Source organism: Pan troglodytes, chromosome 18 (assembly GCF_028858775.2).
Source record: "Pan troglodytes isolate AG18354 chromosome 18, NHGRI_mPanTro3-v2.0_pri, whole genome shotgun sequence".
Taxonomy (NCBI): domain Eukaryota; kingdom Metazoa; phylum Chordata; class Mammalia; order Primates; family Hominidae; genus Pan; species Pan troglodytes.
In genome coordinates this window covers 56,562,787-56,580,734 of record NC_072416.2, presented here as the reverse complement: position 1 = coordinate 56,580,734, position 17,948 = coordinate 56,562,787, and the positions used below count along the sequence as shown (strand labels likewise).

Genomic DNA, 17,948 nt, shown 5'->3' with positions numbered 1-17,948 from the left:
CCTTTCAAGCCCCTGTGCTTTTTACCTCTAATTTTGTAGAATGTATTTGGCAAGTAAGTATTCTTTTGTCCACTGATTTTTTTTCCCTCCCCTACTTTTTTTTTTTTTTTTTTTTTTTGAGAGAGGATCTTGCTTGCCCTGTCACCTAGGCTGGAGTGCAGTGATGCAAACATGTCTCACTGCAGCCTCAACCTCCCAGGCTCAGTCAGTCATTCTGCCTCAGCCATCCTAAGTAGATGGGACCACAGGCACATGCCACCATACCCGGTTAATTTTTTGAATTTTTGTAGAGACAGAGTCTTGCCCTGTTTCCCAAGCTAATATCCTACATTATATGATACATGCAGAAAAAAAACTTTCTTCCCCTTTACCCCGAGTGCCCTTTTTAGCTACTTTTTATCCTTTACCCATTCTTGGAGTAGTTTATATTATATACAAGTGCTTTTTACAAATTAGTGAAATAAGGCTCTTTATTATAAGTGAAAAATGTTAGCCTTAGTTCTAGGTCATTCAGTTAGTTTCCCCTCCTTTCCTAGAGACTCAATTAACATTGTAGACTTTAACAGTTTACAAAATGCATGATAAACATTTAACCAAGCATTTGCAGTCCAGATGGTCTTCATTCCTTTCTCACCATAGCTGTGAGGTAGAAAGGGCTGGTAAACGAGCTGCATCTCCTCACTTGTGATTGAATACTTGTTCTAGCAGACCATCTGCCACTCTAGGACAATTAACTGGGATATTACTTAGATATAGCAATAGTAGTGGTCTTGCTGTTGTTTCTATGATAAATACTCACTGAGTTCTAGATATTTGCATCATTCATCGTTGTTTCTGAAAACCAGGCTACCTGCCAGTAAAAAAAAAAAAGAAATGGAATAAAAAAAATCAAAGATTCTTGTTTGTGGAAATAAGATTTAGAATGTGTGTACAGGCGCCACTCCCAGAAGTAGTGATACATCCAACACTATAATGTGCAACATCAGAAATAGTTACCTTAAATTGTTTTGTTTTTATTTATATACCAGTAATTTGCATTTAAAGTAATTATATAAACTTGATGTAACCTCATGTTCACATAATCTAGTTCACATTTGTGTTTCTGAAAATGATAGGCAGACTTAAAATAGGACAAATAAGTTTGTTGAATGACTATATGACCCAAGTTTAGGAACAGGCTTTATTTGGAATATGTGGAGGTAACTTGGCTTTCCCATAAAGAACGTCATGGTAATTGCATAGTTTGAGGCCTGAACTTAATGTCAGCACAGGTATACCTGATTTTTATACAAGTTCTAGTAAAATTAACTGGGCATTTGTAATAATATCTATCACAGTGTTTAGCAGTATTGCTATTTAATCTTTCTTCCCCTTTTTAGGGACAGTCTCCCTCAATTCGCCAACTTATCATGCATGCAATGGCAGAATGGTACATGAGAGGGGAGCAGTATGATCAGGCCAAATTGTCTCGAATACTTGATGTGGCCCAGGACTTGAAGGTGAGTTCAGAGGGACAGACTGACACCAGTTTATTTACTAATGAGAAAAAAAGGCCGGGCGCGGTGGCTCATGCCTGTAATCCCAGCACTTTGGGAGGCTGAGGTGGGCGGATCCACAAGGTCAGGAATTCGAGACCAGCCTGACCAAAATGGTGAAACACCATCTCTACTAAAAATAGAAAAATTAGCCGGGCGTGGTGTGCGTGCCTGTAATCCCAGCTACTCGGGAGGCTGAGGCAGGAGAATCGCTTGAACCTGGGAGGCGGAGGTTGTGGTGAGCCAAGATTGTGCCAGTGCACTCCAGCCTGGGTGACAGAGTGAGACTCCATCTCAAAAAAAAAGAAAAAAGGAAAAAAAGTAAATGCTTATGTAACAAAGATGCTCTAGGAATAATTCACATGTGACTAGCTCCTAGAATGAGATGAGATTTAGAGGTTTCTTAAAAAGGATAGGAAGGAGAGTGGCTTTAGGTAGATAAAAGTGTTTTTATTTTTGATTGGTCTTCCATATATTGTAAAGCTGTTTTATAGTGAAAAGTTAGCTTTTCTCATAAGTTATGTTAGATACAGTTTTTGGGGAAACTAGGCATGTTTCTTCCCTTAAGCAACTCTGTGAGAATCAACAGGATCTTTTGATGAATTACTCTATATCTTTTTTTTTGGAGACAGAATCTTACTCTGTCGCCCAGGCTGGAGTGTAGTGGCGCCTCTTGGCTCACTGCAATCTCTGCCTCCCAGGTTCAAGTGATTCTCCTGCCTCAGCCTCCCAAGTAGCTGGGACTACAGGCACCTGCCAACGTACCTGGCTAATTTTTTAATTTTTAGTAGAGACAGGGTTTCACCATGTTGGCCAGGCTGGTCTTGAACTCCTGACTTTAGGTGATCCACCCACCTTGGCCTCCCAAAGTGCTGGGATTACAGTCGTGAGCCACCACGTACAGCCTAGACTCTATATTATTAATCACTAGGTGCATTAATGTACTGGTGATACAGTTGTGCTTAAGCCTGTGTTTAGATTTTGAAAAATGGGTAGGGATAATTATTCATGCTTTGAGTCTTGTTCTGCTCTAGGTTTAGTTATTTTAAAGAGCACGGTGAAGTTTGTTTGGAAGGTAGTGTCATGTATTCACCTTTAAAATGTGATCATTATTTTAGAAAATAATGACTAATGTTACCCCTGAATTGTGCTTAGCTGTTTAAATTGTGACCAAGGAAGTATTAGCAGTGTGTTTTATTTGAACTTGTTTGTGGAAAGCGAAAAACAGAATATGGGACAGAGATAGTTACTTAATTGCTCCACTTGCATTATCTAATATGCTTTGTCCTTTAGGCCTTGTCAATGCTGCTAAATGGTACTCCATTTGCCTTTGTTATTGACCTTGCTGCACTTGCTTCACGTCGTGAATACCTCAAACTTGATAAGTGGCTCACAGATAAAATTCGAGAGCATGGGGTAAGCAGGATTTGTTCATTTATTTTTGCTCTTAAATTTTGGTGGCTAAAATGGCTATCAAGTACAACTTTTAAAATTTGTGCAGCAGTAATAAACTAAAGAAAAATTTAAAAGAAACAACTTTTTTAAATGGCAATGAAGATGTTACTTATTTTGGATTTTAGTTATAGTGCTTAGTAGTTATCTTTAATCCAAAAACATTTAAGATCAATTTTAAATACACTGAGAGACTTTTCTATTCTTCAGGAGCCTTTTATCCAGGCGTGTATGACTTTTTTAAAGAGACGGTGTCCTTCTATTTTGGGCGGACTTGCCCCAGAAAAAGACCAGCCCAAAAGTGCTCAACTTCCTCCAGAAACTTTGGCGACAATGTTGGCCTGTCTGCAAGCTTGTGCAGGGTAAGAAGTACATACATGAATATGACTTTTTTTGAATTGGATTATATGAATAATTGTAGACTTGCGGAAGAAGAGGTTCAGTGAAAGTGACAGCAGTTTAAAATGGTCCAATGGTTTTAAGTCCAAAGTCCTATACTATTTATGATACATACTAGATCCATTTGAGTTAAGGTTTTGTAGCTGGTGTGAGATAGAGGTCCAAATTCATCTTTTCCATGTGAATATCCAGTTGTTCCAGCAGCATTTGTTGAGACCACTACTTTGCCTTTTGAATTATTCTCAAAAAAAGCAATTGCCCATAGTGCATGGGTTAGTTTGTGGTCTCTCTCTTTTAAGTGGCAAGGTCTTGCTGTCGACTAGGCTGGAGTACAGTGGTGCAATCATAGCTTACTGCAACCTCAAACTCCTGTATTAAGTGATCCTCCCACCTCAACCTCCCAAGTACCTGGGACCACAGGCACGTGCCACCCACTCTCAGCTGGTTAAATTTTCTTCTTCTTCTTCTTTTTTTTCTTTTTGTAGAGATGAGGTTTCAGTATGTTGCCCGAGCTGATCTCAAACTCCTGGGCTCAAGTGATCCTCCTGCCTCAGCCTCCCAAAGTGCTGGGATTACAGGTGTGAGTCACCATACCTGGGCTATTTTTCGTTTCTTAATTCTGTTGATCTGTGTCTCAAAGGCCAGTTCCACAGTCTTGATCACAATAGGTTTTCAGTAAGTTTTGAAATTGGGGATTATGAATTTCCCAGCTTTGTTGTTTTTTAAAATTGTTGCAGCTCTTCTCGGTTCCTTGAATTTTCCTAAAAAGTTTAAGATCAGCTAGTTAAGGCTGGGTGCGGTGGCTCATGCCTGTAATCCCAGCACTTTGGGAGGCCGAGGCGGGCGAATCATGAGTTCAGGAGATCAAGACCATCCTGACTAACACGGTGAAACCCTGTCTCTACTAAAAATACAAAAAAATTAGCTAGGCGTGGTGGCGGGCGCCTGTAGTCCCAGCTACTTGGGAGGCTGAGGCAGGAGAATAGTGTGAACCCAGGAGGCAGAGCTTGTAGTGAGCCGAGATCTCGCCACTGCACTCCAGCCTGGGCGAAAGAGCGAGACTCCATCTCAAAAAAAAAAAAAAAAAAATTGCAAAACAGCCTACTGGGAATGTTGAGAGGATTACGTTGAATTTTTAGCTCATTTGGGGGAGTACTGCCGTCTTAATAACATTGTCTTTTTAATCCGTGAATCTGGGATGTTTTTCTACTTATTTAGGTCTTTAATTTTTTTCTTTCTTTCTTTCTTTCTTTTTTTTTTGAGATGGAGTTTCACTCTTGTCACCCAGGCTGGAGTGCATTGGCATGATCTCGGCTCACTGCAACTTCTGCCTCCCGGGTTCAAGTGATTCTTCTGCCTCAGCCTGCCAAGTAGCTGGGATTACAAGTGTGCACCACCATGCCCCACTAATTTTTGTATTTTTAGTTGAGATGGGGTTTTGCCATGTTGGCCAGGCCGGTCTCAAACTCCTGACCTCAGGTGATCTGCCACCTCAGCCTCCCAAAGTGCTGGGCTTACATGTGTGAGCCACTACGCCTGGCCTCTTTAATTTTTTTCAGTGATATTTTTTCATTTTCAGTGTACATCTTGTACTGATTTTGTTAAATTTATTAATTATTTTATTTATTTAACTTAATTTTTTTTTCTTTTTTTTTTTGAGACAGAGTCTTGCTCTGTTGCCCAGGCTGGAGTGCAGTGGTGCGATCTTGGCTCACTACAACCTCTGCCTTGCAGGCTCAAGTGATTCTCCTGCCTCAGCCTCCCAAGTAGCTTGGACTAGAGAGACATGCCACCCCTCCCAACTAATTTTTGTATTTTTAGTAGAGATGGGGTTTCACCATGTTGGGCAGGCTGGTCTCGAACTCCTGACCTCAAGTGATCTGCCTGCCTTGGCCTCCCAAAGTGCTGGGATTACAGGCATGAGCCACCACGCCTGGCGTTGACTTAATTTTTGTGTGTGTGTGTATGTCACCCAGGCTGGAGTACAGTGGCATGATCATGGCTCACTGCAGCCTCCACCTCCCCCCTCAAACTCTGAAGTAGCTGGCATTACAGGTATGCACCACCATGCCCAGCTAATTTTTTATTTTTTGTAGAGACAGGATTTCACTGTCTTGCCCAGGCTAGTGTTGAACTCCTGGGCTCAAGGCATCCTACCACTTTGGCCTCCAGAAGTGCTGCAATTGATTACAGGCATGAGCTACTGCACCTGGCCTATCTTTGTAGATCTATCTATTATTGAAAGTGGAGTGCAGAAGTATTCAATTTTTTTTTTTTTTTTTTTTTTGAGATGGAGTTTTGCTCTTGTTGCCCAGGCTAGAGTGCAGTGGCATGATCTCGGCTCACCGCAACCCTCCGCCTCCTGGGTTCAAGTGATTCTCCTGCTTCAGCCTTCCAAGTAGCTGGGATTACAGGCATGCGCCACCACGCCTAGCTAATTTTGTATATTTAGTAGAGATGGGGTTTTTCCATGTTGGTCAGGCAGGTCTCGAACTCCTGACCTCAGGTGATCCGCCCGCCTTGGCGTCCCAAAGTGCTGAGATTACAGGTGTGAACCACCACGCCCAGCCCAATTTTTTTTATTTTTAATTTTTTATTTTTCTGAGACAGAGTGTGCCTCTGTCCCCCAGGCTGGTGTGCAGTGGTGTGATCTTGGTTCACATCAACCTCCGCCTCCTAGGTTTAAGCAATTCTTGTGCCTCAGTAGCTGGGATTACAGGTGCTCACCATCACACCCAGATGATTTTTAAATTTTTAGTAGAGATGGGATTTCACCATGTTGGCCTGGCTGGTCTCAAACTCCTGACCTCAAGTGATCCACTCGCCTCAGCCTCCCAAAGTGCTGGGATCACAGGCGTGAGCCACTATGCCCGGCCTCCTATTATTTTAACTGTCTTTTTCTCCCTTCAGTTTTGTCAGTTTTTCCTTCATGTGTTTGGGGCTTTGTTTTTAAGTACATGTGTTTTTATAATTGTTACATACTTCTTTATTTTATTATTGTTTTTGAGATGGAGTCTTCTGTCTCGCTGTGTCACCCAGGCTGGAGTGTGGTGGCACTGTCTTGTCTCACTGCAACCTCCTCCTCCCACGTTTCATTGATTTTCCTGCCTCAGCCTCTGGAGTAGCTGGAACTACAGGCGTGCGCCACCATTTCCAGCTAATTTTTTTTTGTACTTTTAGTACAGATGGGGTTTCACCATGCTCCCCAGGCTGGCCTTGAACTCCTGACCTCAGGTGATCTACCCACCTTGGCCTCTCAAAGTGCTGGGATTATGGTCATGAGCCACTGTGCCCGGCCTTAATGGTTACATATTTCTGATGGATTGACCCTTATTGTAAAATGTCTTTGTCTCTATTAACAGTTTTTTTCTTAAACATTTGTTTTGTTTGATACTAGTATAACCATTATAGTTCTCTTATGGTGGTTTGCTTGGTATATTTTTGTTTTGTTTTTTGTTTTGTTTTGTTTTGTTTTCTCAAGCTATATGTGTCTTAATTTGAAGTAGGTCTCTTTTAGAGAAGGTATGGTTGGAGCGTGTTTGTGAATTTGTGTTTGTGTTTACTACATTCTGCCTGTCTTGCATTTAATGTATTTATTGATAATATAGGGCTCTTTTGCTATTAATCTTTCTATCTCTTGTCACTTTTGTTCCTCTGTTCTTCCATTACTGCCTGTCTTACTGTTAAATAGATATTTTGTAGTGTACCATCTTAACTCCTATGTTTCTTTGACTTTATTTTTTGTTTTGTTTCTTAGTGGTTGCCTTGGGTATTAAAACTAACATTTTAACTTACTCCAATCTTTTAGTTTTGGTAGGATCCAAAAATTTCGTTTAGTATGGCTTTGTCCCCTTCCCCTTGATTTTTGCCATTATTGTCATGCAAATTATACCTTTACACATTATGTGATCACCAAAAGGTTTATAATTCTTGCTTCATGCAGTTATTTTTTTGAGACAGAGTTTCATTCTGTTGCCCACGCAGGACACGATCACAGCTCAGTGCAGCCTCAACCCTCCAGACTCAAAGCGGTCCTCCCAGGTAGCTGGGACCACAAACATGTGCCACCACACCTGATAAATTTTTTTATTTTTTGTAAAGTTGAGGTCTCAGTATGTTGCCCAGTCTGGTGTCGAACCTCTGGGCTCAAACTGATCTCCCGTTTTAGCTTCCCAAAGTGTTGGGATTACAGAAATGAGCCACTGCACCCAGCCCAGTTGTTCTTTAATTAGGAGATTTATACTGTCCTTTGTATTTACCTGTGTATCTTTGCCAGTAGTTTTTCATACGGATTCAGGTCAGTGTTCAGTGTCTTTTCATTTCAGCCAGGATTCTTGAATTTTTCTTGTTTCAGCAGGACTGCTAGCAATGAATTACCTCTTTTTGTTATCTAGGGAATATCCTAATTCCTCCTGTATCTTTGGGGATAGCTTTGCCAGATGAAGGATTCCTGGTTGGCATTCCTTTTCTTTGAACATTTTGAATATGCTCCCCCACTCCTTTCTGTCCTCCATGGTTTCTGATGAGACATCAGCTGTTAATTTATTGAGTATTGTATGTGATGAGTTGCTTCTATCTTGCTGCTGGTAAGATACTCTCCTTGTCTTTTTTCTTTCATCAGCTTGATTATGTTATTCTAGGTATGAATCTCTTTGAGTTTATTCTACTTAGAATTTATTGAATTTCTTGGGTGTCTAGATTAATGTTTTTAATAGAATTTATCGGGTTTTCAGTCATTATTTCTACAAATCTTTCCGTACCTTTTTCTTTCCTTGTACTCCCATTATGTTTGTGGTGGCACACTCAGTAGTGCTCCACATGTCCTTGAGTTCTCAGCCCCCATCCCCCCACCCCCCTTTTTTTCATTTTCTCAGGCTGGATAATTTTAATTGATCTATCTTCAAATGAACTCTTTTGTCTGCTTGAATGTGTGGTGGGACATGTGGTTAGTGAAACTTTATTACAGTTACTGTACTTTTTCTGTTTGGTATGTTGTAGAGTGTAGTGTCTGATGGGAAAAAACGAATTTCTGTTTTTTGTTTTTGTTTTTTGGTTTTTTTTGCTAATTTCTATGGACATGCTTTTTGAGATAGTATTCCTATGTTTTCCTTCAGTTCTTTTGATATATTTTCCTTTAAATGTGTTCTGTAGTGGCTGGGTGTCATGGCTTCAGCCTATAATCCCAGCAGCACTTTGGGAGGCCAAGGTGGGTGGATCACTTGAGATCAGGAGTTTGAGACCAGCTGGCCAACATGGCAAAACTCCGTATCCACTAAAAATGCAAAAATTAGCCAGGCATAGTGACGGGCGACTATAGTCCCAGCTACTTGGGAGGCTGAGGCAAGAGAATTGCTTTTGAACCCAGGAGATGGAGGGTACACTGAGCCGAGTTTGTGCCACTGCACTCCAACCCGGGCAGCAGAGTAAGACTCTGTCTCAAAAACCAAAATAAAATGAAAATAAATGTGTTCTCTGAACCTATTTAAGGTAACTGATTTGAATTCCTTGTCTAATAAGTCCAACAGCAGTGTTTCCTCAAGGATCATTTCTACATAGCTTTCCAGCCCTTTGCATGGGACACCCTTTTGTTTCTTTACAAGTCTTGTAATTTTGTTGAAAACAGACAACTTTAAATAATATGGCATTTCCTGAAATCAGATCTTCCTTCTTCAGCAGAGCACATTGTTCGTTATTGCCCTTTTTTTGTTTAGTGACTTTCCTGAACTAATTCTGTTCTTTATAATAGTTGGCTACTGAAGTTCCTGCTTGGTTAGCCTTGTTGTCAGCTAAGATTGACAGAGATTTTCTTAAACCTAATCTTGGGAATCAATTCAGCACTAAGCCAGGCAATTCACAGCCACCTTAGTCTTTACTTCCAAAGTTTTTTTTTTTCTCTCTCTTTTTTTTTTAAATCGAGACGGAGTCTCGCTCTGTCGCCCAGGATGGAGTGCAGTGGCACGATCTCGGCTCACTACAACCTCCACCTCCGGGGTTCAAGCGATTCTCCTGCCTCAGCTGAGTAGCTGGGATTACAGGAGCATGCCACCACGCCTGGCTAATTTTTGTATTTTTAGTAGAGACAGGGTTTCACCATGTTGGCCAGGATGGTCTCAATCTCTTGACCTCGTGATCTGCCTGCCTTGGCCTCCCAAAGTGCTGGGATTACAGACAGGCTTGAGCCACCGCACCCGGCTCAAAGTTTTTCTTTACAGATTTTTTTTTTCTCGAGATGGAGTTTCGCTCTTGTTGTCCAGCCTGGAGTGCAGTGGCACAATCTCGGCTCACTGCAACCTCCACCTCCTGGGTTCAAGTGATTCTAATGCCTCAGCCTCCCGAGTAGCTAGGATTACAGGCATGCACCATTACGCCCAGCTAATTTTGTATTTTCTTTAGTAGAGACAGGGTTTCTCATGTTGGGCAGGCTGGTCTCAAACTCCCGACCTCAGGTGATTTGCCTGCCTCCCAAAGTACTGAGATTACAGGCGTGAGCCACCGTGCCCGGCCTTCTTTACAGATTTTTAGTTAGCCTGTAGTTTGCTCCAACTGTAGTAGTCTTCCACCTCAGATAGGCAATAAGTTTAAAACAGTTACTTTCAAATGTTTTTTGCAAACACCTCATGCAGAAAAGGTTTTTGTTTGGGTCAGTTTTCAGGTCAAATCCAACCTTGTCATTGTGTTCTCACACAGACTCCCTATACAGATGAAATAATGACAATTCACTGAGAAGGAGGCTTTGAAGATGTTTTAACCCTGTTTTGATTCACCTCTCAGGCTTCTGGTTTTCATTGTGATTGAGGGCTGTCAGCTTCTAAGCTGGCTGTGGAGCTGGAGATGGGAATAATAGGGCAAATTAATATGCTAGAAAGCTTGATAGTCTCTTGAATAAAAATTTCCCACTTGTTATAAGCCTTTGGTTAACTTCCAAAGTTCTGAAAAAGTTGATTCAGACACTTTTCTAGTTGGTTTTATGAAGGAGAGGAAGTCAGCCCATACCCTGTCATTTTGCTTTATGAGAAGGTTTTTTTTTTTTTTTTTTTTGAGATGATGTCTTGCCTCCAATTACCTGGGATTACAGGTATATGCCACCATGCATGCCTATTTTTAAAATTTATTTTTATTTTTAATTTTTTGTGGAAATGGGGCTTCACCATGTTGCCCAGGATGGTCTCAAACCCCTGAGCTGAGGCACTCCTCCTGCCTTGGCTTCCGAAAGCGCTGGGATTATAGGTATGAGCCACCACGCCCGGCCAGCATTATTTCTTTTTGTTGTTGTTTAAATAGTCTCGCTCTATTACCCAGACTAGAGTGTAGTAATGTGATCATGGCTCACTCGTGGGCTCAAGCAGTCCTCTCTGCATCCTAAAGCGCTGGGGTTATAGGCATAAGCCACCTGTGCTCAGCCTTTTTTTTTTTTCTTTCTTTTTTTCCTATGAGGTCTTACTGTGTTGTTGTACAGTCTGAAGTACAGTGCATGTTCACAGGCACAATCATAGCTCAATGCAACCTTAAACTCCTGGCTTAGTCTTCCTGCCTGAGCCTTGTGAGTAGGTGGTCCTATAGACGCATGCCACCATGCTTGGCCTGATGGTCTTTTTGGCTGTTATAATTAGAGAGAAACGTGCCTCTAATACCTAGTAGTGTAGAAACCAATGATACTAGGCTGGGCGCGGTGGCTCACAGCTGTAATCCCAGCACTTTGGGAGGCCGAGGGTGGGTCACCTGAGGTTGGGAGCTCAAGACCAGCCTGATCAACATGGAGAAACCCCATCGCTACTAAAAATAGAAAAATTAGCCAGGCGTGGTGGCGCATGCCTGTAATCCCAGCTACTCGGGAGGCAGAGGTTGGGGTGAGCCAAGATCTTGCCATTGCACTCTGCCTGGCCAACAAGAGTGAAACTCCGTCTCAAAAATAAAAAAAAGAAACCAATCATACTGGCTAAACATTCCACAGTGCACAAGACTGCCTTGTACAACAAATAATTATCCATTCCAAAGCACTCTGCTCTATAAGCTCTAAATGTTCTACAGTTTCAAGTTCTAAAGTGTAACCTTTTACATTTATACATTTTAATCCATCTGCAGTGGAATATTCTGGAAAGTTAATTGCCTGTTAAAATTGCGCAAAATGTTTTTATTGTAAGAAGGCAGTTTACCTAACTTCCAGGTTTCAATTAATTTCTTTAATTGATCTATTAGCAGTACTTGTTGAAAAATTTAATAAGATAATGTATCCAAAGTATTTTGAGTCCATACTGATGATAATAAATGCCAGAGAAGGAAAGTTATTTCAACTAATAAATATAGAAGAATTACAATGGAGTTGTAATCTTTAATGTGTGTTAATAGTAATGGATATATGTTTGAAGAGCAGGATAATTATGTAGTTTGAAAATATCTCTCCACAAATTACATTGTAATTACAAAGGGGGAAAACAACTTCAGTGGAGAAACCTGTCAGATACCATGTTAGTCTACTGATCAAAGTGATCACCATCCGAAACCTACATCATGTGTTTCATAAAATGCACTGAGAAGAATACAAGGTAATTTATTCTGTAAGGTTATAATACCTAATTTGAATTTAGAACATCAGACAAACTCAAATCAAGGGACATTCTACAAAACAACTGACTTGTACTTTTTTTTTTTTGAGGCAGGGTCTTGCTCTCTTGCCCAGGCTGGAATGCAGTGGTGCGAACTCGGCTCACTGCAACCCCTGCTTCCTGGGTTCAAGCAGTTCCCTCAGCCTCCTGAGTAGCTGGGACTACAGGCGCACACTACCACACCTGGCTAAGTTTTTGTATTTTTGGTAGAGATGGGGTTTTGCCATGTTGGCCAGGCTGCTCTTGAACTCCTGACCTCAAGTGATCTGCCCACCTCTGCCTCCCAGAGTGCTGGTATGACAGGTATGAGCCATTGCACTTGGCCCTGAGTTGTACTTAAAAAAATAAAGTCAAGAAGAACACGTAAAGGCTAAGAAAATCTTTCAGATTAAATGACCTGAAGAGAGGTGACAACTTAATGCAATGGGAAAAATAGCTTTGAAGAGCATTGTGGGAATAGTTGGTATAATGTGAACATGGCCTATTTATTTTATCATTGTTAAGCTGCTGATGTTTGATTTTACATGGCTATGTAGGAAAATGTTTTTGTTCATAGAAAATATATAGTGAAGGCTGAGCATGGTGGCTTACACTTGTAACTCCAGCACTTTAGGAGGCTGAGGTGGGCAAATTGCTTGAGCTTAGGAGTTTGAGACCAGCCTGGGCAATGTCGCGAAACCCCGTCTCTGAAAAAAACATTTAAAAATTAGCTGGGCATGGTCTGTATGCATGGAGTCCCAGCAGCTGGGGAGGCTGAGGTTGGAGGATCATCTGAACTCAGGAGGCAGAGGCAGAGCCATAATTGTACCACTGCATTCCTGCCTGGGCGACAGTGAGACCCTGTCTCAAAAAAAGAGGAAAACATGTAGTGAAGCATTTAGGGATAAATTCATGGTATATCCAAACCAATGCTTCAGGGCGAAAAGTATAGAAATAATGGTTAGGTTAATAGGGCAAATGTATACCATTGGCATGAGAAGCATTTGTGGGAGTTAATTGTAATATTCTTGCCACTTCTTTTATTTATTTATTATTTATTTATTTTTTTGAGACGGAGTTTTTCTCTTGTTACCCAGGCTGGGGTGTAATGGCACAATCTTCGCTCACTGCAACATCTGCCTCCCAGGTTCAAGCGATTCTCCTGCCTCAGCCTCCCGAGTAGTTGGGATTACAGGTGCGCGCCACCATTGCCCAGCTAATTAATTTTTTGCATTTATAGTAGAGATGGGGTTTCATCATGTTGGCCAGGCTGGTCTCGAACTCCTGACCACAGGTGATCCTCCACACCCGGCCAATTCTTGCCACTTCTAAGTTTGAAACTGTGTAAGAAATAAGAATTTATCCCTAAATAGTAAAGGTGAATATTTTAATTTACCATATTTTATTCTAAAGTGCCCATTTTATTTTTCTTCCTACTTTAACATTTCTGAAATGATGTGTCTCATTGGTGATGTGTCTTATATTACAATTGGTGGAATTACTTTTTTTGTTTTTGCATAGGACGTAAAATATTAGTGTGGCTTACACAATTGAAGGCATTTTGGATTCAATGCAGTATAATATAATTACCATCTACTGCTTGGTACCCTGTTTTTCTAACCCATGGCACTGGTCTTTTTGGAACAGTTTCTTTTTAATTTAGTGGTTTGTTTGTTTGCTTTTGTTTTTGTGATTGGTAAAATATAGGTGTGGTTTTAAAGTCAAAACTCTAAAGCAAGATACATTTGGAGAAATCTTCCTTTGAACTCTGATACCTCTACCTTGTTCTCCTTTTCTCCTGTAGTTAGTCACTATCATTAATATTTTTGGGTTATCTTATATTAAAAACAAATACATACTTATTCGTATATTTATCCCTATCCTTCACTGTAGAAGAGATAATATGCAACTTGCTTCTTGATCTTATATCCTAGAGTTCACTCCATACAATTAGAGAGCTTCCTTATTTCTTTTACTTGCTGCATAATACTCCATTGAATGGCTGTTCTGTACTGTAGTCAACCAGTCTCCTACTGGTGGAAATTTGCATTGTTTTCGCTTTTGTATCACATACAGTGTTGCAGTGAGCAGTGTTTTGCATCCATCATTTTTACCAATGTATAATTGGACTACTAGAAGTGGATGTGTCAGAATAATAGGTAAATTCATCTGCGATTGTGTTAGGTATCGCAAAATTTTCCTCCTTAGGGATTTTTCTATTTTGTAAAACCAGCAGTGTTATTGCATCTATTTCCCCACAGCCTTGCTAATATAGTATGTGCCTGTTATTATGGTGAGATATGGGACAACATGGAGATACGGTATCTCTATGAAGTTTTAATTGTTGAGTATTTGGAATGCAGATACATTTGTAAATGAAGCTTCAGAGGACCACTTGTTTCCTTAAATTTGAAATACTTTTAATTATTTTGAGCATTTTTGTGGAAACTAATGTTCTACTTGTTTCTAAAGTAAATAAGTAGACCAATACCTTTAGGAGTATAAGGCTCCCTTTTTTTTTTGTGGTCTGCATTTCGTAACAATAGGAATGCATTTCTGAGATATGTGTCATCAGGCAATTTTGTCTTTGTGTGAGCATTATAGAGTATACTGTAACAAACCTAGATGGTATAATGTACTGTATACAGTTTGCCTATGTGGTATGGCCTATTCCTCCTAAGCTACCAACCCATACAGTGATGTTACTATACTGAATATACTGAAGGCAATTATAACACAATGGTATTTATATTTTTAAACAGAAAAGGTACAGCAAAATACATTATAATATGTGGGACAACCATTGTATATGTGGTCCCATATACCATTTTGTTGACTGAAATGTCATTATGTGGTACGGGACTGTATTTTTCTTCCTGGCTTCAGTGGACATAAAACAACGCGTTTATTTCATTTGTTGTCTGTGTTCAGACTATTGTTATTTTGCTATTGGCACAAGTACAAATTTTCATAGATTTTTCTCTATTGATTTAATGTAATATAGGCTTATTCAGTACTGTTAGCATCCTAGTCTTATTTTTTTCCCCCCAAATGTGAAACAGCTTTCTTTTCTGAGTGATCACTTTTACTTCTTAATGCCAGTAGTAACATTCTGAATTTAGGTGGGAAGATTTAAAGACTAAAGTTCATGTACAGCTGCTACTGCTTTTTTTTGTTGTTTAAGATGGAGTCTCGCACTGTCACCCAGGCTGGAGTGCAGTGACGCGATCTCAGGTCATTGCATCCTCTGCCTCCCGGGTTCAAGCGATTCTCCTGCCTCAGCCTCCCGAGTAGCTGGGATTACAGGCACCTGCCAACACACCCGGCTAATTTTTTGTATTTTTAGTAGAGACGGGATTTCACTGTGTTGGCCAGGCTGCTCTCAAACTCCTGACCTTGTGATCCGCTTGCCTCTGTCTCCGGAAGTGCTGGGATTACAGGTGTGAGCCACCGTGCCTGGCCGCCCCCCCCCCCCGCTTTTTTTTTTAATTTATTTTTTTTAGAGACAGGGTCTTGTTCTTTCTCTAAGACTGGAGTGCATTGATGTGATCATAGCTCACTACAGCCTTGAAATCCTGGGCTCAAGCACTCCTCCTGCCTCAGCCTCCCAAGTAGTTAGGACTACAGGCATGTGCCACCACACCTGGCTAATTTTTAAAATTTTTTGTAGAGATGAAGTCTTGCTGTGTTCACAGGCTGGTCTCGAAACTCCTTCCTCAAGCGATCCTCCCACCACTGCCTCCCTCCCAAAGTGCTGGGATTACAGGTGTAAGCCACCTCCACCTCCCAGCTACCATGTAGAGCCTCTTTTTTTTTTTTCTGATACGGAGTCTCACATTCTGTTGCCCAGGCTGGAGTACAGTAGTGCAATCTTGGCTCCTGGGTTCAAGCAATTCTCCTGCCTCAGCCTCCTGAGTAGCTGGGATTAGAGGTGCCCGCCACATGCCTGGCTAATTTTTGTATTTTTAGTAGAGATGGGGTTTCACCATGTTGGCCAGGCTGGTCTTGAGCTTCTGACCTCAGCTTCTGACCTGAGTTTCTGACTTCAGGTGATCTGCCTGCCTCAGCCTCCCAGAGTGCTAGGATTATAGGCATGAGCCACCGCACCCGGCCCGAGTAGAGCTTCTAAATACAAAGGACCCCATAGTTGTATGAGGCAATACAGATTGAGTATCCCTTCTTTGAAATGCTTGGGGTCAGAAGTATTTAGGGTTTTGGTTTAAAAAAAATTTTTTAAAACCATTTGCATTATACTTACTTGCTTAATATACACCTCAAATTCCAAAATTCAAACTCCGAAATGCTACAATGAGCATTTCCTTTAAACATTGGCATTCAAAAAGTTTTAGATTTTGTAGCGTTTGGGATTCAGATTTTCAGATTTGGGATGCTCAACCTGTAATAGCAACCTAAGATAGGAAAATTGGTTTAATTGTCAAGTAAACATTTACCCTACTTGACATTTGTTTTAGAGGTCAGTCACTGCTTCATGTGGTTGTTAAAGTTAATTACTATGCATGGTGTTTTTGTCTATAAGTACAGGTATTATCTTAGACTGTGATATACTAGTATAAAAATTGCATGCCTGTTTGCTTTGATATGTCTGGGTTTGGGCATAATTTTTGACAAAATGGTTGAAGCTATGGAATGTTTTCTGGAAAATTTTAATATATTTTGGTTGTACTATATACTAGTTCATTTCAGAGGTGCAAATTAGTTTCAAGAGAAAGCCAGTACTCAGAAAATTCTAGTGATGAGTGACAGATGCAGAGGGATGGGATGTGGCAGAAATTTAGCTACATGTTCCACCAAGTTTTCTTTCCGCTTTCCCTTCTCATCTCTTACCCAGGCTGAAGTGCTGTGGTGCGATTATAGCTCATTGCAGCCTCGAACTCCTGGGCTCTATCAGTCCTCCCACCTCAGCCTCCCAAGTAACTGGGATTACAGGCACATGCCATGACATCCAGCTAACTTTTTTTTTGAAGACGGAGTCTTACTCTGTCACCCAGACTGGAGTGCAGTGGCGCGATCTCGGCTCACTGCAACCTCTGCCTCCCAGATTCGAGTGATTCTCCTGCCTCAGCCTCCCGAGTAGCTGGGACTACAGGCATGCGCCACCATGCCTGGCTAATTTTTGTGTTTTTAGTAGAGACGGGGTTTCACCATGTTAGCCAGGCTGGTCTCGAACTCCTGACTTCAGGCAATACCCCCGCCTTGGCCTCCCAAAGTGCTGGGATTACAGGCATGAACCACTACGCTCAGCCTCGACTTTTTAATACTTATTTAATATTTGTAGACATGGGGTCTTGCTATCTTGCCCAGGTTGGCCTCAAACTCCTGGCTCAAGCAATCCTTCCGCCTCAGCCTTTCAAAGCAGTGAGACTACAGGTATGAGCCACCGTGCCCAGCCTCGACAAAGTTTCTTTATTAGAAAATCGGATTGGTACTCGGGAGGCTGAGGCAGAAGAATCGCTTGAACCCAGGGGGCAGAGGTTGCAGTGAATTGATATCGTGCTACTGCACTCCAGTCTGGGTGACAGAGTGAGACTCCATCTTAAAAAAAAAAAAAATCAGATCGGTTGGTTTACTTACATGTGCTAGAGAATAGGAACTGATATTTTTTACCTTTTCCCCTCTATTTTAGGAGTGTTTCTCAGGAGCTATCAGAAACTATCCTTACCATGGTAGCCAATTGCAGTAATGTTATGAATAAGGCCAGACAACCACCACCTGGAGTTATGCCAAAAGGACGTCCTCCTAGTGCTAGCAGCTTAGATGCCATTTCTCCTGTTCAGGTAAACGAGTGCTACATTTGATACATCTTCATTTGCCATAGATTTGGAATAGAATAAGCTCCTATGTCATTAATAAATTGTCTGAATTTATTACATTTTAGATAACTGCATGTCTAGCATCCACTTATTTTAAAGGAGATATGTAAATAGGCATTGTAGTTAAGAATAGCTTTTATCATCAAATA

The 17,948-nt window shown here is 41.0% G+C and overlaps 1 protein-coding gene across 29 annotated transcripts in view; it reads left to right on the top strand.

The window, feature by feature from the left end:
• Window positions 1-17,948, top strand: part of CNOT1 (CCR4-NOT transcription complex subunit 1) — a 110,344-nt gene that overhangs the window by 52,321 nt on the left and 40,075 nt on the right. For all 29 annotated transcript variants that reach the window (XM_511007.7, XM_009430906.5, XM_009430912.4 and 26 more), the window contains 4 exons: window positions 1,380-1,499; window positions 2,829-2,951; window positions 3,198-3,349; window positions 17,613-17,763. In XM_511007.7, the coding sequence (XP_511007.2) occupies window positions 1,380-1,499; window positions 2,829-2,951; window positions 3,198-3,349; window positions 17,613-17,763 (546 nt within the window). The remainder of the gene's footprint in view (window positions 1-1,379; window positions 1,500-2,828; window positions 2,952-3,197; window positions 3,350-17,612; window positions 17,764-17,948) is intronic.